The sequence below is a fragment of the Hydra vulgaris genome, chromosome 07 (assembly GCF_038396675.1).
Source record: "Hydra vulgaris chromosome 07, alternate assembly HydraT2T_AEP".
In the NCBI taxonomy this organism is placed as follows: Eukaryota; Metazoa; Cnidaria; class Hydrozoa; order Anthoathecata; family Hydridae; genus Hydra; species Hydra vulgaris.
In genome coordinates, this window is record NC_088926.1 from 16,196,285 (window position 1) to 16,220,000 (window position 23,716).

The following is a 23,716-nucleotide window of genomic DNA, read 5'->3' on the forward strand; positions in this document are numbered from 1 at the left end:
CCTGTATTTTTTTATCAGTGTATTTCAACAACCAACAACAACAACAAAAACAAAAAAGCTTTTAACTTTAGCAATTTAGAAAAAAATGCAACAGTTTTTGAAAATGTTATTAAACAAAAATCGCTGGGGGTATACTTTCATGGTACAATTTCTGCAGGTGTATCATTTTTTGTTTCTACAGTCTTGTCAACTGTTTGAGCGCTTTTTCTTTTTTTAGTTTTTATAACCATCTTTTTTTCCAGTTCCGCTTTATATGGTGAACTGGCGAATATAGCTGTTTTGCCCTTTTGGCGCCGTTAACGAGTTAGCTGTTTTCTCATTCGAAATACTTACAATTTCTGCAGGTGAAGCAATTGTGAAAGAAGCCATAGATGTCGAAGATAAAGTTTCTGATTCAGAGCAAGATGTCAGGGATAATTCTTGCAGTGAAATAGTTCGTGTTTGAGACTTGGTAGTTAGATTTGGTGTTGCTGAATCGATCTTAGGAAATGACCTGTTGGTTGTTTCTGAAGGCTCAAACATCCAATCATCAAAAACTTCAAGATTAAGTGGACTTATTCCAGTCTTTCTAAAACGATTCACAGCTATCAACATGTTTGCAGATTTCATATAAGCTATTCCAAATAGTTCTGGAATCTGATATTCGGTCACAACTCTAGGATAATGTGTATGCAGCCAAATACAAACTTCATTCGAACAGTTGCTACAAAATGGTGCCGTGAAGGAGACATCTAGCGGCTGCAGACGGTGTGAACAATGTGGTGGAAAGCAAATAACAGTAACATAATTTTCACGTGCTTTCATTATGAACTACATATTTTTTGTATGCGTTGCATGACCATCTAATAATAGCAGTACAGGCCATTTTTTGGATAGCATTAGAGGAGCTTTTTTGATAATATTAACATTCTTGGGAGCTTTAACACAGGGGAAAACAATCAAGGGGGGCATGTATATACCAGAGGCACTTATACACATTTCGATTGTTATGATTTTCCCTTGTTCAGCTGATGTTAGAGTTCCAACTTGTTTTTTACCCCTCTTAGCAATTACTTTTGACACTTTTTTTGGTACTAAAGAAATTCCTGTCTCGTCAACATTTTATATATATTAATTAGAGTTATGTTATTTTCATCTATGCTTTTAGTCAATGATTCAAAAAATTTATTCACAACAGGTCGGTTAAATCTCATTGCTCTAGCTCCAGAAGTTCCCTCTCTGGCATACGCAAAGAAATAACAGGATTGTGTTTTAAAAAGCTTTCTGCCCACTGGTAGCCTGCCATTCCTGTTTTTTTTTTAAAGCTATGTGGCATTTTGTTCTTTTCAGCTAGCTGAAATGCCAATTCTCTCAAATTTTTCATTGAAACTGGAAGCAAGCAACTCTCGAGAAAAATTAGGTGTTTAACTAACTCTTGGTCTTGTTCAAGGTTAAAAAGTGATTTAAAATTTCCAAGTTTTTTTACTGCACAACTACTTAGTTCTAAATTCCCTTGTTGAAGTCTTTTTATTCTGTATTGCAGTGACGTTGTTGGGATACAAAACATTAACGATGCCTTCTTATACCCCATTTCCTTCTTCATTACTGATTCAATAACTGCTTTCATTGAATTTTCTTCCCAGGATTGTCGATTAGTTAGATGTTTGTATTTTCTAACCATATTAGGTAACTGTATGCACAAAATAATAACTTTTTCTCTATTAAAGAAAAAATATAATAACAATATATAAATATACAATATGTATCTATATATCTATATCTATATCTATATCTATCTATCTATCTATCTATCTATCTATATATATATATATATATATATATATATATATATATATATATATATATATATATATATATATATATATATATATATATATATATATATATATATATATATATATATATATAAAGAGAGAGAGAGAGAGTATAGTATTGATATAAACTCTATAACCTTAGACATTATTATTAGCAAAAGAGAATGGTTCTGAAGTATTAATATCAAAACAATAGTAATAGTAATAGTAGATCAAAACAATAGTAATAGTATTGCACGAACTTCAGTTCGTGCAATATTATTACTATTGTTTTGATCTCCTTTTTATATATAATATAAAGGCTTGTCAAAAATAAACAGTTATAAAGTAATTTTATTCAACGCTCACTAAATATTTATATATTTAAATATATATAATACTAAACATATTTAAAAAAAATTTTAGAATAGAATACTTACACAATTTTGTAGATATAATTATGTTAAATTATTTAAAACGCGTATTAAAGGGAGTTAATTTATTTCAGTGGAGGTTAGAAATACTTGAGCCTCCGGTTAATCCATTTCGCTATATTTTAAAATAATTTAATTCCCGGGGTTAATTTATTTCGAAATACCGGGGAGTTAAAATGTTTTAACCGGCTTTTTGGGGAATTAATCTATTTCGCGTCACCGGCAATTACCTTTTGAGATAAAGTATAAAAAATACTTAGTAAGTAGTGCTTACCTATATTTTTCTTGAAATAATCCCAGATTTAAGATGTTGTAAAAGGCATAACGAGTGAAGATTAGTTTTCTTTAATAACTAAAGTATACTTATGTTTAACTGTTTAAAACTAAAGATTAGTTGTTGAATGTTGATCACAGAACAAAGCGAGAGTTACGATACCACGAGAGATTTGATTAAAGTAACTATACCAGAAGAGAAATTAAAATATGAATGCGATATTACACTATTAATTAAATTAAAGTAACTGTAGTGACTGTTACGAAATCAATTCCCTCTGAACAATCATTTCTAATAAGCGTTTAGAATAATTATTAACGATTGCATCACAAGCAATTCCCTTTGGAGAATTATATGAAAAACTCTAATTAATGATAGTTACAAAACTAATTCCCTTTGAACAACCATTTCTAATACTCGTTTAGAATTAACCATTTGACTCGTTTAGAATTAACCATTAACTCGTTTAAAATTATTTTTCATTTAGAATTAACCATTATTTCATTTAGAATGAATTTATTTAACCATTATTTCATTTAGAATTTATAATTAACCATTATTTCATTTAGAAATTACCATTATTTCATTTAGAATTAACCATTAACTCGTTTAGAATTAACCATTAGAATTAACCATTAAATCAAAAGCAATTTTCTTTGGAGAATTATATGGAAAACACTCTTTAATGATTGCAAAACTATTCCCTTGGAGATTATATCCGCACAGAAAATTTTCGCTTGAATGGAATAAAAATTCGATAGAGTTGGAATAACGACATGGAAAATTACACATTGCATGGGCTGATCCAGGCCATTGTTCCAAGGGGGTAGTCGGACCAAAAAAAATATAAAAAATAAGGTTTGGGTTTTTTCAAAATAAAACAACTGTTTCATTTGATATTTAGAATGATTTTAGAAAGGTTATAAGATAGTTAGTAATAGTAAACATATTGAATGGTTATGTAAATTTTTTTATTTTTTTTTATTTTTTTAATTTTATCAATAATATTTTGAAGTTTGACGTTTCTTAGGTAGGGGAAGGGAGTAGTTACCCCGAATACCACCCACCCCCTCCCTTACTTTTTTGTCCGCCCTTACACACTGTTTAACATAATTTAATAATTTGTAAAAATTTAATATAGAAATAAATGTTGAAAAAATCTTTTCTTTCCTTTTAATCACGGTAGAAAAAATTGTTATAAGGAAAACAGATAAGAAATTAAAATACAGAAGTGGTACTACACAATTAGTTAAATTAAAACAAAGATACCTGATGAGAAATTAAATGATAAACATGATGTCATACAACCAGCTTAGAGAACTTTCTTTTATAATAAATGAGCCATGTATATATTTCATTAATTATACGAATTTACTATTTCAAATTACAAATCGTTTATAAAAATAACATGGAAGTTCTCATGATGACCCGAGTTGCAATACCAAATGATACTATCGGTACCAAACAATACCAACATAACCGATAACTTTTGATATTAGTATCGATATCGATACCGTAAGGTATCGCACCGAGACCAAACGATACCAACATAAACGATACTTTTGATACCAGTATCGCGTGATCTCGATCTCGATACTGTATGGTATCGCAGCGATACCAAACGATACCAACATAACCGATACTTTCGATACCGTTATGCGTGATCTCGATACTGTAAAGTATCGCATCGAGACCAAACGATACCAAACAGTACCAACATAACGATACTTTCGATACCAGTATCGCGTGATTTCGATACCGATACTGTATGGTATCGCACCGATACCAGACGAGAAATCGAGACTCGAGACCTATTATCTAGTGTCTAATAAACGGGGTGTAAAGGTATTTATAATGTGCATACATACACACATATCAACCAATAAATCAAATTTATTGACAGGCTCAAGGCCTAAGATAGTAAGGATACAGTCGGTTGATGGACAGTCGGTTAACAGGCTCAAGGCCTAAGATAGTAGGATTACAGTCGATGTTATAACTGATTTATACATCAATGGAGACTACAAAAACATGTCTTAGTTCATAAAAAATTTTGTAATAAGTTTCCCACTGTTACGCAACAATAATAAAGAGGAGTAATGTTGCTTACGAATATCAACATTAAGTAGACAGATACCATGCTTTACAAACAGTTCATATATATATGTATATATATATATATATATATATATATATATATATATATATATATATATATATATATATATATATATATATATATATATATATATATATATATATATATATAGTATATATATATATATATATATATATATATATATATATATATATATATATATATATATATATATATATGTATATATATATATATATATATATGTATATATATATATATATATATATATATATATATACATACATACATATGAATATATATATATATATATATATATATAACATACATACATATGAATATATATATATATATATATACATATGAACATATATATATATATATATACATATACGTACATATGAATATATATGTATATATATATTATATATATATAATATATATATATATATATATATGATATATATATATATATATATATATATATGAATATATATGTATATATATATTATATATATATAAATTATATATATATAATATATATATATATTATATTATAATATATATATATATATATATATATATATATATATATATATATATATGTTTAAATATATAGAAATACTAATACTATTAGTATTGATATTAGTAATACTATTAGTATTACTAATAGTAATACTAGTATTATTATTATTATTATTATTATTATTATTATTATTATTATACTATTTATGGTTAGTATAAAAAATAGCATTTAGTTTGTACATATTATTTATATATGACCATATTAAACTGGGTATTATTTGTAATTTTTAAATTTTATTATATAAGTATTATGAAAGCATAGTTGTGTTTGTTCGTATTTTATTATTGTATTTTTTATTTCTTGTGGATTGCCCCATCTTTTTATCATATAGCATTGGAAAGTCCAATAACTTTTGCTACCATTAAAACAACTTGTTATTAAAAATATGTTTAGAATAAACTTTCATGTGTCTACTTCAATTACCAAATGAGAATTCAGTTATTAAATCAGAATTATCAACTACTTTAATAAAACTTTGAAAGAAAAAAAAGCAAAATGGGTTTTAATTTTAAAATTATACAATTAGTTCAGATTTTTGACAATTTTTTTTTTTTAAATATCTTCGCTTCCAACAAGGCTGCAAGCAACCACTATAAGAGTTGGAAGTTACTGGAAGAGAAAAGATGAAGATTATAGAGCAAGATAAAGACTGACAGACCACTTATAAGATTGCAAATTATATGAATCAGGAAAGCAAGATGAAGGAAGTGAATTCCAAAGAACTGATGTTCGAGGAAAAAAACGAGACAAATAAGAGTTTTTGGAGAACTTAGGAAAAGTCACAGAAAAAGGATGAGACTTAATTGAATGATAAGTAACACAAGAATGAATTTTAGTAGATGGCACAAGAGACGCTAGCTCTTTAGAGCAGTGCCCATTATAGTATTTGTAGAAAGAGAAAGAGAAGCAACATTACAACGATGTGATAATGATTGGAGGTTGGCTGCAAGAGCAGGTCCAGCTATGTTTACAATGCAATACATACAGAGATTTAATATTTTACATGACATAATATTGCCTTATACACACCACTCTCACAAATTAGGAGATTTTACTTTCTGGTAACTCATACATATTTTTTTTGCACAATAATGAAATCCAAGTGTAACTTTTGAACTAAGAATAACATCATTATTGTAACACGATATTTTAATTTTCCAACAAATTTTACAATTTTTATGTTTTGTTTATGGTTAATGATACAAGACACAGGTTGCTAATTAGTAATAAGTTTTAAATGGTATCCGGTAAGGTAGTTTCTCCAATGTTTGGCTGTTTTTCTTTTGTTATTTATGCATCTTTTTTTATAGAGAAGTGTTTGAGCTCAAATTTAAGAATTTTTGAGTTTTTTCTGGTTATGAGCGAATGCATCATTTTCTAATTTGAACAAAACATTTTTATCAACATAGTTTGTCTCATCATTCTCAATGTTCTATTTGAGTTGATTGAAATCAATTGTACACTCATAATCTAATGGATATTTGTTTTTAGTAAGAGAAGCTATTTTGTCAGAGATTCATTTAGAGTTGTAGGAGAACAGTCCAATGACAGGTTTCATGAATTTGGCATCATAAGGCAAATTTGTTGTAGTCTAGTCAAGTAAGTGAAAGATCCTATGATTTTAAAGGTTGATAAATGAAACTCACTCCTGCTGCTGTAAATTTAGAATAACGGTTTTTACCTAACTTGGCAAAGTGACCAACTTTCTCACATTTATAACAAGTCGACTCTCTAACAGGGCGGAAAACTTTGGCATGTCTTTGGTTCTCACAATCTGCGATTGATTGCTTTAAATTTTTAGCCATTGCAGCTCTCTCTCTCTCTCTCTCTCTCTCTCTCTCTCTCTATATATATATATATATATATATATATATATATATATATATATATATATATATATATATATATATATATATATATATATATATATATATATATATATAGACACACACATATCCATGTAATGTCTGATTATTACTTTATAATCTGATAATGATGTATATAAATAATAAAGATGCATGTCTTGACTTTCTTAAAGCATTAGAAATACTCTGAAAATTAAATAAAAACTGTGTATAGTTACTAATGTTTAATTGAATTGTGTAGTTTATAATGTGTAATAAAATTTAAATTGCTTTTTATATAATTATAAATGTTGTTTTTGTACAATTACAAAACTAAAAAAAATGAAATATTTTTTAAGTTTGAATAAGTAGTAAACTAATAATGGTTAGCTCAGTTTCAAATGCTAAAATTACTTTGGCAAATGGTCATGAAGTTCCTGTTTTAGGATTAGGTACATGGAAAAGTTCTCCTGGAGTTGTTGGAGCTGCAATTGAAACTGCTATAGATCTTGGCTATCGTCATATTGACTGTGCAGCTATTTATGGTAATGAAAAAGAAATTGGAGATGCTCTGAAAAAGAAGATTAATGAGGTATGCAGTTAGTAATTAATAATGTATTATGAAGCAATATGTATATATGAAGCTTAAATTAGTTTTTATATATTTATAAAGAAAATTTTTGTTTCTTTTTATTTATCATGAATAGCAATAGAACAAAATTTAATTTTGAGTGCTACGTTTTTGTTTGTTGAAAAATTGTTGACCACGGCTACGTTTTTGTTTGTTGAAAAATTGTTGATCAGGACTGAATTGCATATTCCTAATGGTCCAAATTTTATTTTTGTTGCATGAATATTTCTTCTTTTTTCTAAAGTGTTAAGTTTTAGCTTTTTTAAAAATGTTTTAAGAGGAGGTTTTAGGTTTGTGACAAATAACTTAAACACATTGCTTTTGTATTACATCTAGTCTTAGTAGATTAATTTCGTAGAATAATTGTATAAGGTATATTTTATCACTGGTATATTTTAATTGATTCAGTAGTCAGTAAGTCCTTAAGAAGTTTAATAGTTTCTATAGAAGGCTGGCAGATAAAATTTGAATGAACGAATTTGAATCTTTGATCTATTTTGATTGCATACATCGCTTTTAAAAACAGTTGTAAAAAATACATATATTGTCTTTTATATTTATTTTCATTTTTAAATTATAAATGTAAAAAAAAAGAAAAGAAGCATAACAGTATCAAATTTTTGACAAAACTTTTTTTGGCGGTTTCAACAATCATCATTATCTTGTAACTTTTTAAAAAGCTGAAACAACTTTTTAATTTAAATTTTCTATAAAAATATTATATATTGTATGAAAAGGTTTCAAATATTTAAGTTTTTAAATACTTTAGTATTTTAACAGATATATTCATAATTCTGTTTATCTAATTTTATATTACAAATTTTAACTGAAATTTATAGTGATTTAAAATTGCATTATTTTTAAATATGATATTTAAGGCTTTAAAATGTATTCAGTGATAAGTAAAAAAACTTATTTAAATCAATAGCTCTTAAATGAGAAAGTTTTTGATGGTTCGATATGCTATTTTATAATTTAAATAAGCAATAAAGGCATTTAAGGGACATAGTGAGGTTCCTTTCACTGCACGTGGGCATCAAGTAAATTTATTCACCACATTTAAATATCTAGTATACTAGGTATTTAATTTAAAAAAAGTATATATATTTAAATACAAGAGTTAATTTACAAATATAAAACATGCATAAATTTTGTATTTGTAAAAATAAATTATTTTTTGTATTTATAAATATTGTTTTTCCAAATTAAACTTTTGCATTTGTAAATATAATAGAAAAATATTATAAAAATCTTCTTTTATGTTTTACGCAAATATAACATAAATAATATGTTTCATTGCAAGTTTCTTCTTTGATTATTTATGTTGTTGTTATTTTTGGTGTACTTCACCAGCAAATTTAGTTTAACAAAACTTTTTTCAATTCAAGAATTATATCAAAGGAATTATGTTATATACTATATTAAAGGACTTTAATATAAAAATCTTATTAACATATTTTATTAATTATTTATTAATATGCAACACATTGTGTTGCATATTAATAAATAATTAATAAAATATGTTACAACAATTTTTGTAACTATCCTAAATTAAGATAAACAGGAAAAAAATGTAAATAAAAAGTTTTTGATTAATAAGAATAAATAAAAAAAATAGTTTTTTAAACTTATTGAAAAATCTAAACTAGAGAAAAACTTTCTTCAATTAGAAAATAAAGTTTTTTTAACTTTTAAATGAATGATCTTGCTTGTTAATGACAACGTTTTTTTTCACATTAAAAAATTGATCAACTTAATTCATATATTTGTTGTGCGTACTAATTACATTTTCTATATGTGTAGTGTAACTCCTTAAATCTGAGCCTGATATAGATTGTTTTTTTTACTATGATCTTGTGTACCTTTAGGAATTTTAAATCAATTGAAAATTCTACTTTATATGTGGAGCCATCAGGATGGCTAACACTCTGCTTCTAATTGTTTGACTCTATTTTCAATAGTAGTATAGAAGTTATCAGGAAATTGTGTTCTATGTGATTTAAACACTTTCAATTAAATTTTAATGGAGCTAATAGTTAAGCCATAATCAGTGACAACTTGCAGTGAGTTGTCCACAGTGGAGATGTCATCTGAAATAAATATGTATTAGTTGTTGATTCTTTTAGAAGATCATTTATATAGCTTTTGAAAAGTTCTTGACTGAAGCCACCACCTAGAGACACCCCTATTGATGATATTGACATTCATTTAGTCAACTTCTGATTTTTTACTCTCTGAACCCTTATCTCTTGATAAGTTAAATGGATTTTTTTTATATATGAATGTTAAATTAGATGATAGTGATTATGCTAATATCTTAATTATGTTAGATCAGAATCCATCATGTCCAGCTAATATGTTCTTATTTGGTTTAACCACTATATGAGCCTTAGGAAAAGAAGTAAAAGTATGCTAGAGTAAGTGTTCGAACGCTATTGCAAATGACTTTTTTTGTTGACAACTTGATCACGATTGTTTATATGTTTTTGTGATTTAAACATTTTTGTGATTTAAACATAAATTTAAATATGAATATATAACTTATTATTGGAACTCAATTTCTTAGTGCTCTAATAACTAGTGTATCTACTGCAAGCTTTTATTACCTCAAATAATCTTTTTTTCATTTTACCAATTTTTGAGTAATTTCTGGAGTGATTGAGGTCCACTCTTCTGTAGTTATTCCAAATATGTTGAATCGGATTTAAATCTAGAGTTGTGGGGTGCGAGAAGTTGATTTGCTACTTTAGAAAATGACATTCTTTTACACAATTTGATGTATGTTTGGGTCATTATCTTGCTGAAAAATTAATGACCCAGTACAACCCAGTTTTTAAGCACTTTTTCTAGATTATTTTTCAAAATGTTTTAATTGATGTCTTGATTCATAATTCCATCAATAAAAGTTAATTTTCCTTTACTTGCAGCGCTCATACACCCTCACACTTAAACACTTCCTCTAATATGCCTTATTGTTGGACACATATTTTATGTTTTAAGTGCTTTGTTTGGTCTCCTCCGATTTTTAACACTTCTATCTAATGAAAGCTAATTAAAATTAGACTCATCACTGAAAATAAGTGATTCCCAGAATAACTCTGGTTCATAAATGTTATGCTTTGAACTTAGCTTTATTAAATTTGCTGATGTAGGTTTTTTTAATTGTACTTGATCACTATATCCAGCATTTTTTAAGGTTGTTCTTACTGTTTCAGCATCCATTTCTAAATTACAATCATTTTGTTGCATTCCATCATGTTTTGGAGCATTATTTATGGACTGCCTCTGATTATTTGGAGAATAGCTCAACAATGTAATGATTCAGTTTTCCTCAAGTATGAGCCTTATCAGCAATTTTTCATTAGTTTTGTATTTCTTGATAATGGATTGCACAGTTGAATGTTATCTCTTTCTCTTATATTTTGCTGTGATTTTCACCATAGTCTAAGAATAAGTAATCTAATTTTCTCTGTAACTTTCATTTTTAGTAATTAATCTGACAAAATTAAAAAATATAAGATAAAAAGGCATGCATATAACTGAATCTAATTTAGTCCCTAGATTTTAAAGTTTATATAAAAAAATGTTGCTTAATAATGATTTATTAGCAAAATGCGGTGGAAGGCAGACATGAAAGGCAGATAAAAACTTTTTTTTGAAAACTGTATTTTATTTGTTAGTCATTACATTAAAAAATCTTTTTGTACAAAATTTCAGTTGAAGTTATGCTCATATGATTGCTGAATAGATAACACACTTTAAAAATGCCCAAAATGGGTAAATGAAAGTTACTAATTTTTTTTTAATTTTTTCTTTTAATTGTTGTTACAATCCTTTCACAACTCTTTAACTGTAACACTTGACAAACAAAATGAAAAATATTGCAGATAATTACAAATAATAAATATATAGAAATTAATTTTATTAATTGATAATATTGTTATTAATAAAATATATTGTGTAAAAAATTTTTAAAGATTCTTTATTTGAAATTTTTGACAGGTAATAACTATATATGGATAGCATCTATTACAGCATGAAAAAAAATTATTTAAATTCTATTTCTTTTAATGAACAAGGGTAAAGTACAGTATGCAAATTTAGTATGCAAATGCAATATTAGAGTCAATCATAATCTGTAGTATTCAATAGTGAATAAAAGTAAAAAAGTATATAGTATTAAAATATAGATATATATATAGAATTTAAGTAAAAATATATAGTATTAAAAAAAAAAAAATACATAGTATTAAAAAAAAAGAGTTTTATTTGCCATATTATATCTGTAGTATACTGCGCAGGAAGTGGTATTATTAGTGTCACTTTGCAGGGCTCGAATTAAGCGTATCGCGATTACTTTTCGCGCCTTTGCGATTAGTTTTTTCTTAAAATTTGTTTTTTCGCGATCTTTCTTTTTTTCGTGATTATTCTTTTTTTATTTAAGAAGATTGATACTCTATTCGCGAATATTTAGTGTTCTTTTACAGTATAAAACTGCAGTGACTTCTGTAACGATAATTTTTTTTTAAAGCAGAGTAAAAAGTAAAAGAAAAAAAAATAAAAGATTTAAAAAATCAATTAGCAAAAATGTTCAAATGCAGGAAAAAGACCGATTGTTTAAGGAAGGAAAAATTTATAAAAAATAAACGATTAAATACCTATTCGAATCAAGAGTACAAGCTAATTATTGCAAATATTACCATATTTATGGAAGCCCGTTTTCAATCTCTTTAAAAATCACCATTGTTTATACATTTGGTAGCTTTACTTGACGTTTATAACTGGCCGTTAAATGTGAATGATGGAACTTTTGGCGATAAAGCTATCCGTGAAGTTGCTGAACATTTTTCTGAATTTTTAATTGGTGTAGGATGTGATTTGAATGATATACTTCATGAGTGGATCATTTTAAAAGCATACATGTTTCCCATCATAAGTAACAATCAAAATGAGTATTATTTGAAAACTTAGGAAATTGTTTTTTCCAAATCAAATTTGGTCAAAGAATGCCGAAATATTCTTGATATTTTTGAACTATTTTTAATTTGTCCTTTTACAAATGCGAAAGTAGAACGAATGTTTTTATGTATGAATCGTGTAAAAAATGACTGGAGAAGATCTCTTAGAATCTCTACTTCGGATAAATGAAGAAGGTCTTGAGATTGATAAATTTGAACCTGATACTGCTATGGACGAATGCTATAATAATAAAGTTAGACGATTGTCAGCAAATTTTCAACGTTATCCGGAAAAAAGAAAAAGAAAGTCAGGAAAAACAGACATTGATCTAGCGACAGTTACAATATCGATTTGGAAGAAAGTGAAAGCGAGGAAGAAAATTGTGACAACTTTTAATTTTATTTTAGCGCATTGTAACCCCTTAAAATTAAAATATTAAATAATAACTTGAAATGGCGTATGATTTTTTGCTTAGTAAAAATAATTTTTTGTTAGTAAAAATCCTGAAAAATTCTAAGCATTAAACTAGTGAAATTATTACAAAACAATCAAAATATTTATGATTACGATCTGATACTTTTTCTATTAGCAATCAAAAAAAGTATTAGATCGTAAAAGATTCTATTATTTAGACACATTTTTTTCTTTCGCTTTATTTTATTGAATGAAAAGAGTGAATGTTAACTTTTATTAAAAAATTGAATGAAAAAGCAATAGATAGAAATATCATGGGAATTTGATAAGGTTACTTAGATAAAACTTACTTAATAAGAATTTAATTTTCATTCTTGTTTGTGATTGTGCGGGTTTTCGTGAAAATGTTAAGTTTTAACATTTATCACGATAATGTTTTTGTCATTTTTAATAGTTTTTTATAACAGTTTCAAATTTATAGATTGTTTTGTTAGAGTTTTAAATAATTTATTTTACTGTTAAAGATTTATAGAAAATTAAATATTCTTGTTGTTTTAAACAGTTTAAAATATGTAAATAAAATAGAAAATAAAATAATTAATTAAAAGAAGATTATATCAAGTTCATTGATTTTACAAAAATACAGCCGTTAGATTTAAGGCAATATAATAATAGTAATAATGTAAATTATAACTAAAGCTACTTTACAACCGCTGAACGTAAATGTTATGACATCTTATGCAAAAATAAGACTTTATATCTTATATATGTTATTATAAATAAGTTGAAATAAAAAAAAATTGCGATTAGATTTTTTTACGTTAATTCGAGCCCTGCTTTGTGTGTGTCATGTCATGTGTCTATACTAGCATTTATTTATACAAACATGTATGTAATCTATAATTATATTTATTATATGTAGTATTTATTTAAAATATATAAAATTTATATACAAATAGTTTAACCCAGACTAATAGCCTCTGCTGTGCTGTTTTAGCAAAAGCTGAGCTTCAGTCAGTTAGACAAATGTAAGCTTCTATATTATATTGGACTGCATTCAAAATTTAAACAAAGAGTTAAATCAAAGTTTAATAAAATTTTATATCAATTTTTTAATCAATAATGATTGTCAGGAACACTGTAAATCAAGGTTGATGAGCAAGGTTGAGAATAAAAGAAAAACAAATAAAAATAAAAGTTTTTTTTCTAGGGAGTTGTTAAAAGAGAAGAGTTGTTCATTACTTCAAAGTTATGGAACACTCGTCATGCAATTGACTTGGTTCGCCCATCACTTTTACAAACACTTGCTGATCTACAGCTAGATTACTTGGATCTTTATTTAATTCATTGGCCACATGCTTTTAAGTCAGGTGATGAAAAATTTCCTAGAGACAAAGATGGAAACTTGCTGTACGATGATGTTCATTATAATGATACATGGAAAGAGATGGAAAAAGCTGTTGATGATGGATTAGTTAAATCAATAGGTGATATATCAATAGTTAAATCTTTAGAATTATTTTAATGTAATGTTTGAAAAATATAATTGTAAAACATCATTTTCATGTGTTTGTTAAACATGTTTAGTGCACCCAACACTGGTATTATAAAAAAGTTAAGTTATGATTCAAATATTAAATATTTGCAGTCTTTCAATAAACCTTTTATTAAACTTTAAAAATAAATTTTTTTGTCAAAATTACATTTTTTTTTTATTATGTCATTTTTTCTTTGTAAAATATCTGTAAGAAACAAGGGCACAAAATGTCATTCTCAATAAATAATTGCAATTTTGTGACATTATTTTCACTTGTAGAATGTCCACACTCCAATCTCATTGCATATGATTTTTGATAAATTTTTTAACTGCTTTTTTAACTGCGGCACCAGCATAGCTTTTAATTTAATAACTAAATCCTTGTGTCCAAAGTTATTTATCACTACAAAAGTGTTGTATTGGCTTGATGCTTCCATTGTTAATCTTACTGGTGCAAGATATGCCACAACAGTTAAAATTGTGTTGAACTGCTTATTAGTTATCTCAATTTTAGAGTCAATCAGCGACTTGCAATAGATTGCTAATACATTTTTTCAATTTCACAAAACATTTGAGCATTATGTGCAATCTACTTTAGCAAGTTTTGAAGTTGGGCATAAGTTGATGGGCTTTGTCGAATTTATCTATAGGTAAAAGGACCTCAGAATGCAGTGGGATCTCAGAATGTTAGGTTGGAAATAAACCAACATAGAACTCAATTTTTTAAAATAAACACTGAAAAGCGTTGAATAATCTGAATAAAGAATATAATGTTAAGTCATAAATAAAAAAATATTACATGTAATACTTAAAAAATACTTATTAATAATAAATAGACGTTGAAAAAAGTCTAGAAGCTATTAACACATTTTTAAAAAATAATTTTGAATATTTCAAGCCTTTCTAAAAATAAGTTTGCAGAACCTTTGCAATCAGAAATGTTGCCTTAAAACTTCAATATCAGTGCTAAAAAGATGCGGGAACAGAATAAATCCAATTTTCTTAAAATCACCTTTTAAAATACCTAGCATTTTGAGGTGCTGCTTCTAACATTTTGAGGTACCAAATCAAAAACTATATAACAAACTTCAGTGATTACTTTAGATAATATTTTTTTTTAATAACATTAACAAACTTAAAAAAAAAATATTATGAACAAAAAATATAAAAATAAGATCCTGGTAAACTTTAATCAAAAATCAGCGAATAGAGAATGCTAGGTTGTATTCTGCATTTGGTGATAGCTTAGTGATCTAACGTCCATGGAGGTTTCTACAGACTTGCTTTCTTACTCCCAAAACATCCAACATTATCCTTGTCAACTCCATCTTGTTTAAACCTTGGAGGCACCTAAATAAATTATTGAAATAACAATAAAAGAAAACTAACAGTATAATTAACAATATGAAAACCAGGATTTTGTCACAAATTATAACAGTTTATTAAAAAAATGTTTTATTTCTCAATTATGTTTACATATTACCTATTCTTGTTTCTTATATAACAGACTAACGATTCTTCTTCATCTTTTGTAAAAATTGAACAATATTCCTTCTCGTTTCCAGTTACAATGACACCATCAATCCGTTTGTTAGTTGTTCTAAGATCTTTAATTAGTGGAAATCTTTCTGAATCAATTGCAGCCCAACCATGTTTATTGTTTATTCGGCACCACTCAACTGCATCCTCTAACTGCTAACTTTTCATCACTATGACATCTCTTAGAGCAATGCATCTTGATTTGCTTGTTGGTTTAACTTTAAAGGACTTTCCAATTTCTTCTTTATTCTCTACTGCAAAGGAATATCAAAACACACTTATGTACTTGTACTCTACTTTAGTAAACGCACTTTAGTTTAATTTGTTTATTTGTTCAAAAACAAGCAAAGAAAACATACTAAAGTGTGTTTTGAAGGAGGTTTTGTGATGAAACTATAAGCAGAATATTCAATTCATAACATGGAGAAGAAATTGAATGCAAATAACTTTTTTTTATATTAACTTTCATTTACCTAGCATTTTGAGGTCCCTTAACCTAGCATTGTGTGGTGGAATGCAAAAAGTTTAAAAGATTAGTGAACCAAACATTTAAAAATATATTCAGCATTAAAAATAAATAATATGCAGAAATTCATGGTTAACTAAGCAATATTGGCAACAATAATACCTATTATTTAACCTGATATTCTGAGGTCCCTAACGTAAAAAGCATGTCCTAAATATTTATCTAAAGACATATGAAAACTGTTTTAAAAATCTACTAAAACTTTTTGGCAACCTAGCTGGAGTAATTTTTCACTCTTAAAGTAAAAACAAAGTATATGCTCAAATATTTGGAGCTTAGCAGAATCTTAAAAAATGCCTAACATTCTGAGATCCCTTTACCTGTACTGTGTATTTTTGAATTGTTTAATCATTTTTTGTCAGAGCTAACTATTTTACAAGGGTGTGCATTTTATGATTAACAGCTTCAAATTAGTTTACAGTCATGGCCAAAAGTTTGTTATTAATGGAATGTCACTACCAGTTCAAAGTTATTGATCACTGTTGCTTAAATGTCCCAGTTTTTGCATTATGAAAGGTCTGTCATATAATGTCAATTAAAAATATGATTTTTAATTGACATTCAGTTATGCAAAACTTACAAGCTTCTAGCAGTGTTCTCAATTCAGCTGATGTGATAAGTATACTAAAGAGCAGTCCATTAAGGGGAGTTAATCTAGAAAAAACTGCATGTAATGGTTGCATCTTAAGGCAATTTTTTTATCAAGTTGATTTCTTTGTCTATGCTTTAATGTGTATGGAGTCCACTGGTACTAATACCATTTTTATCTTTTTGTTGCATTTCTTACACTTTGCATGTTAATTTTTTTTACGCAGAAAATAAAGCAAAAATTTTTAGTTTGGTAGTCAGACAAAACAATTGAAAGTCCTGCAGTTGTTAAAAGTCTATTTTATTTTCCTTTAAACAGGTAATGTGTTGTTATTATTACATTTTTAAGCAAAATTAGTGGTAGTTTTAAACATGTTTCATATATTTAATACCAAAATATAATTATTCTGGTATTGTTATTACCAGAATTGGATGCCCTGAAGATGTTAATAAAATTATTTGTTTCTTAAATGTTATAAAAGATGTTAATAAAATTATTTGTTTCTTAAATGTCATAAAAGATGTTAATAAAATTATTTTTTTCTTAAATGTTATAAAAGATGTTAATAAAATTATTTGTTTCTTAAATGTTATAAAAGATGTTAATAAAATTATTTGTTTCTTAAATGTTATAAAAGATGTTAATAAAATTATTTGCTTCTTAAATGTTATAAAAGATTTTAATAAAGTTATTTGTTTCTTAAATGTTATAAAAGATGTTAATAAAATTATTTGTTTCTTAAATGTTATAAAAGATGTTAATAAAATTATTTGTTTCTTAAATGTTATAAAAGATGTTAATAAAATTATTTGTTTCTTAAATGTTATAAAAGATGTTAAAATTAGTAGTTAATGAAATTTAAAGGAAAAAAAAAAGTTAGTAAAACAATATTCCAGTTAATATTCTTCTTCTTTCAATCACTTCCAGTTAATATTCTTCTTCTTTCAATCACTTCCAGTTAATATTCTTCTTCTTTCAATCACTTTTTATAATTAATAAACCTGAATCAACTTGAAATTAAATACAAAAGTTTAAAATTCGCATTAACTCAAAAATACTGATAGAAAATTCTTACTTTGATTGTCTTAATTATACTTACTTATCATATGTTTTATAATAATATATATTTTTTTTAGTTAATTCACCTCTTCAAGGCCGAGAAGGCCACTACAGATGAGGAGGCTAATTATTTGTGGTTATAACCCTTTCTCAACTCTATAACTCCAAAAGACAAACCTTTTCAAACAAGGCTGCTGTGCAGAGAAACGAGTTAAGCGCAGTACTACCAGGGACATGGTGGGGATCAAACTCGGAACCTCTCGCTTATGAAGCGAGCGCACCACTACCGCATATATTATTATTATTAATGAATTTTAATAAATAATGTTCATAAACTACTATAAAAGTTTAAATTATTTTCAAGTTATAGTTTTATTTGTACTCTTGCATTAAATTTATAAATTATAATTGAATTTTCACTCTTTTACTAAATTCTTGTCATTCCAGGTTTATCAAACTTTAATAGTCAACAAATTGATGATGTTTGTACTCATGCTCGTGTGATGCCCCAAATGTTGCAAGTTGAATGTCATCCATACCTTACTCAAGAGCTACTTATTAAGCACTGTTCTGCAAAATCGATTATTGGTAAAATAGTTATCTGAATCTTTTATTTAAGTTTCCTAAAATACAGTAATTAATGGTTATGATACAAAAAAAATTATTTCAAAGAAGCAAAAGTATTAAAAATTAAAATACCTTATTAGAAGTAGAGTATTAGAAATACCTTATTAGATAAATACCTTATTATAGCCAGTAAAAGACTTTTCTCTTCACAATGATGCATAAAATTTTTTGTAATTGGTATTAGGAATGTTGTGTATGGTATTTTTGGTAATTAATATTATTAAATATTTTTAATAATTAATAATATTAAAATAATATAGCATTTTTTACAATACACACTTTCAACTTCTTATTTAATTTTCTAATAGTTACGGCCTACAGTCCATTAGGATCTAAAGACCGTCCATGGGCTAAGCCTGAAGACCCATTAGTTATTGAAGATCCTGAAATTACTAAACTTGCTGTGAAGTATAACAAAAGTAATGCACAGATTTTAATTCGATGGCAATTGCAAAGAGGTCAGTGTGTCATCCCAAAGAGTGCTAATCCACAAAGAATAAAAGAAAATTCAGAGGTATTCTTTAAAGTTTCAGTTTTAAATGGTTTTATTAAATTATTGTGATAAAAATGCTCTATTATAATTAACTTTTTGTTTTTTATTATTTCATAACTGGATCTACCGATAGCACATTCAATTATTGAATAGAAAGTTTCTTTAGACATATTAGCTCTAAATTTACTAATACATTCAATTATTGAATAGAAGTTTTCTTAGACATATTAGCTCTAAATTTACTAGTAGCTACTAATAGGATTTCTGAAAACTTAAACTTTTTTTTTTAAAAGCAGTTCAAAACCAAAAGATAATGTATATAAATGTATGTAGAGAACTGTCTGACCACTATAAAGCAAGAATTTGGCAGAACATCTAGAACCGTCGGAATTAGATTAGGATTCGGTAATGCCAACCTGAAAATGTCTGAGAACGGCAATTTTTTGCTGATTTTGTTTCCATTTTTTTATGGTAAAACCTTAGTGTTAATAATTTTGTGTCGACCTAATGACTATCATAGAGCCAGCAAGCTATAAGATAGTCGATGTAGCAACATTTTCTTGTAGCACCACACTATAAGATAGTCAATTAGCAGCACTTCCTTGTAGCAGCAGGATATAAGATAGTCAATGTAACAACACTCCACACATGTTTTACAGTAAAAAAATAAAAACAAAAACATTCAGAATGTTTTTATTTAAAAAAAAAATAACTATTTTTAGTAGAGTAAAACTGAGGTAAGAGTAAACGGTTTAGCTTCAGATTCGAATATTTTTTTAAAGAAAAAATATTTTATGTTTATTTTTTTTTTGTTTTAAAGAGAATTTTTTACATTATGTAAATATATAAAAATTAAGAAAAAATATTTTAAAAATCTTTAAAAAAATCGATTTTTATGAAGAAAAAAAACATTTACTTTTCCCCTTATAATTCGGGAAAAGTAAACTAGTTAATTTTTAATAACAATTTTTTAGGATATTAAGAAAATTAAAAACTAAATAAGGATATTAAGAAAATCAAGCAAAATAAATTAAAAATAAAATGAAAACTAATCTTATTAGAAGTTAAGTTTACAAAAAACTATATATTAATTAAAAAAAGGGTTGTTTCATCTGCAAAAGCAGGTTCGCTGCATTTTTTCATGCAAAAAAACTCTTCACCAATTTTGCATTTTTTGGGTAAACACAATCGACAAACCCAAGACTTGCAACTAAAAGCTTCACATTAGTACCACATTTTGTTTTGCTTCTTCCCAAACTCTGCGACACTTTTTGCACCTTTGATGTCTTGTCTCTGTTTTTTTGAATGTTGCAGAGTTTCATCTGAAGCTTCACTGAAGTGAATTTTGTGTTTCTTTAAATGCTTTGACTTTTTGGCCTCATCATCTTGCTTTAGTTTCTCGAGCACCTCAGATGTACTTAGACACTGGCCTTCAACACTCAGAATGCTGACTCTTTTGGGTTTTTTTTGCGTGTCAATATTTTGGCGCTGTGAAACATTTTTTGAATTGCCTTCGAGTCTTACTGTGAAGTGTCGCAATATTTGATACGTTTGAGCAGGAGTCACTGGTGTTGTTATTAAATTTTGAAGTTGGAAAATCGTTGGGGTTTAATGCTGACTGATGTTAGATGATGAGGATGATGAAGCAGGCTTGGTTGAGGATGATGAAACAGACTTGCATGAAGGTGATGAAACAGGCTCAGTTGAGGATGATGAAGCAGGCTCAGATGAGGATGATGAAGCAGGCTGAGATGGTACTTGAAATGTTTGAGCAATTTGTAATTTTGATTGATAAATTTTGCTAATATCAGAATGGTACCGGTAGCGTTAACACAATTACCGACTGTGTAATTAATTTTTTCGTTGTTATCAACTAATTTTAAAGGGCGTTTAGCACCAAGCCTGCAAATTATATGCTGTTCACCTTGATTGCCTGAAAATCCAATTTCGTCAAAATTTCACAAATTACACGCCGTGTTATTGCTGATATTTGCTTCAAGAAATTGTTATTAAAGTGTATTGAAATAACTTGTTATTTTATCTTCAGTACAGGAGGAAGCTCTGAGAGACGAAATATTGCTACTTTGACGCTTAATTTATGACTCCATCGTTTCGTGAAACCTTGATACTATTCTTGTCCTGGTATTCCATTTGGAGGAAACAGATGACTTTGATTTGTAGATACTAAATATCCCCCAACTATTGTGATGACATCTGCGTAGGTTCTGGCGAAACCCCAATCGGCTAAACTGATAAGTACTGAAACAAGAACAAATTCAAGTGCTGTACTTAGCATGGTAGTTGTACCTCTACCATGTGATTGGACTTTGTTGTGCTCACCCTTGTGAAGAGTTGCTTTTGGTATATTGTATGCCTCTGAAGCTTAACTGAGTGATATTTCGGCTTTTTTGATTTGTTCTACTGCAAGTTGCAAATCCTCTTCATTGTAAGTTGTTTGCGTTTTATGAATGTTAGTACAAGTCATTTTGTTTTAAATTTTTTTTAGATAAATAGCAAAGGCTGCCATATTTATTTACATTTTAAATAATTAATAACTATTAATTAGTTTAACCGTGCTCGTTTTAATGCTTAAGTTAAGCAATAAGCATGTTTACTCTTCACCGAAAAATATTTATATCGGTTTTTTGCTCATAGCTTTTTTCCGGAACTAGCAAATTCAATTTTGATAAGAGAATCTTGATCGTGATAAAATTTTCTACAAAACAGCCCTTTTTGTTTAGTAAAATTTAATTTTAGTTTTGGAGGTTTTGAAGTTGATTCTTTAGAAAAAAACTTTTTTTTTTTATGAGGGTGAGAATTTAGAGGTTTGCTAAGGCAAAATTTAATTTTTAAAAATAGTTTTTACATCTTTAGATAGAGCACAAAATTGGTATAAATAGAGCACAAAATAGATAGATAGAGCACAAAGACACTTAGATAGAGCACAAAATGGTGCCTCGCATTTTTAAAGATTTTTTGTTTTAACTTTCAATAAATGCAAAAGAAGCAAAATTGCAAAACCGTTCACTTCTATTTTTCGTTTGCTCTTACCCCAGTTGTATTTAAAAACATCCATGTTTAAAAACGTAATTAAAATAAAAACATAAGGACTTAAGTTTTATTTGTAAAATATATGTAACTAAAAAAAACCCAGATAGAGGAACGTTAAATTTAAATGTAGATAAAGTAATTAAAATAAAAACCACAAAATCTATATATTTAAATAAAATAATTACTTTAAAAACAAAAAAACAAACGCTTTATTTAAGTTGTAAAAATAATAATTCAAACATAAAAGCGTTTTTACGATTTTTTCATGAAACTATTTGATAAACAAAGAAGATTTATTGCAATTTTAAAAAAACCTTCTTTTTTTTTTGCGGTTTCGCTTTTTTATGCGCTAATCAAGGACTTGTGAGTGTGTAAGCGAGTGCGAATATGCTAGCAAAAGGGAGAAGACTTATATATATATGTATTATATATATATATATTATATATATATATATATATATATATATATATTATATATATATATATAATGTATATATATATTATATATATATATATTATATATATATATATATATATATATATATATAATATATACATATATATATATATGTATAAATATATATATATATATATATGTATATATATGTATGTATATATATATATGTATATATATATATATGTATATATATATATATATATATATATATATATATATATATATATATATATATATATATATATATATATATATATATATATATATATATATATAGATCTATAGTTTGTTGTCTTTGGGAAGAGCGGAAGGAAAAAAGTGATTCATACGCCAACACATACGTCACTTTTAATTACTTTTGACTTTCATCCAACATTTGCGTGTAGGACGAAAGTAAAAACCATTAATTTAATTACAAATAAATCGTTTTTTAAAAATACCACAAAAACGCAAATTTAATTGACCAGAATGTTTTAAAAACATTCTGAATGTTTTTAACAATATAAACAAAGTTTTTATTTTTGTTTTTTTTAATAAAATGTTTTTATTTTTATTTTTTTTTTACTGTAAATCATGCGCGGAATGTTGCTACATCAACTATCTTATAGCCTGACTCGCAAGTGAGTGCTGCTACATCGACTGACAAATAGCCTGACCTGCAAGGGAGTGCTGCTACATCTACTATCTTTTAGCCTGACACGCAAGAGAGTGTTGCTACATCGACTGAGGGTTTAGTTGGGGCAGGCAGTCTATCAATTAATAAAAAAATAATTCCGGTCTTGCATTT

General features: G+C 26.8%; 1 protein-coding gene across 1 annotated transcript in view; it reads left to right on the forward strand.

Moving 5' to 3' along the window:
- Window positions 1–7,400: 7,400 nt before the first annotated feature.
- Window positions 7,401–23,716, forward strand: part of LOC100200051 (aldo-keto reductase family 1 member A1) — a 27,418-nt gene continuing 11,102 nt past the window's right edge. Inside the window, exons 1-4 of the mRNA XM_065801197.1 lie at window positions 7,401–7,639; window positions 14,262–14,538; window positions 18,749–18,889; window positions 19,237–19,442. Of these exons, the coding sequence (XP_065657269.1) occupies window positions 7,430–7,639; window positions 14,262–14,538; window positions 18,749–18,889; window positions 19,237–19,442 (834 nt within the window). The 5' untranslated portion in view covers window positions 7,401–7,429. The remainder of the gene's footprint in view (window positions 7,640–14,261; window positions 14,539–18,748; window positions 18,890–19,236; window positions 19,443–23,716) is intronic.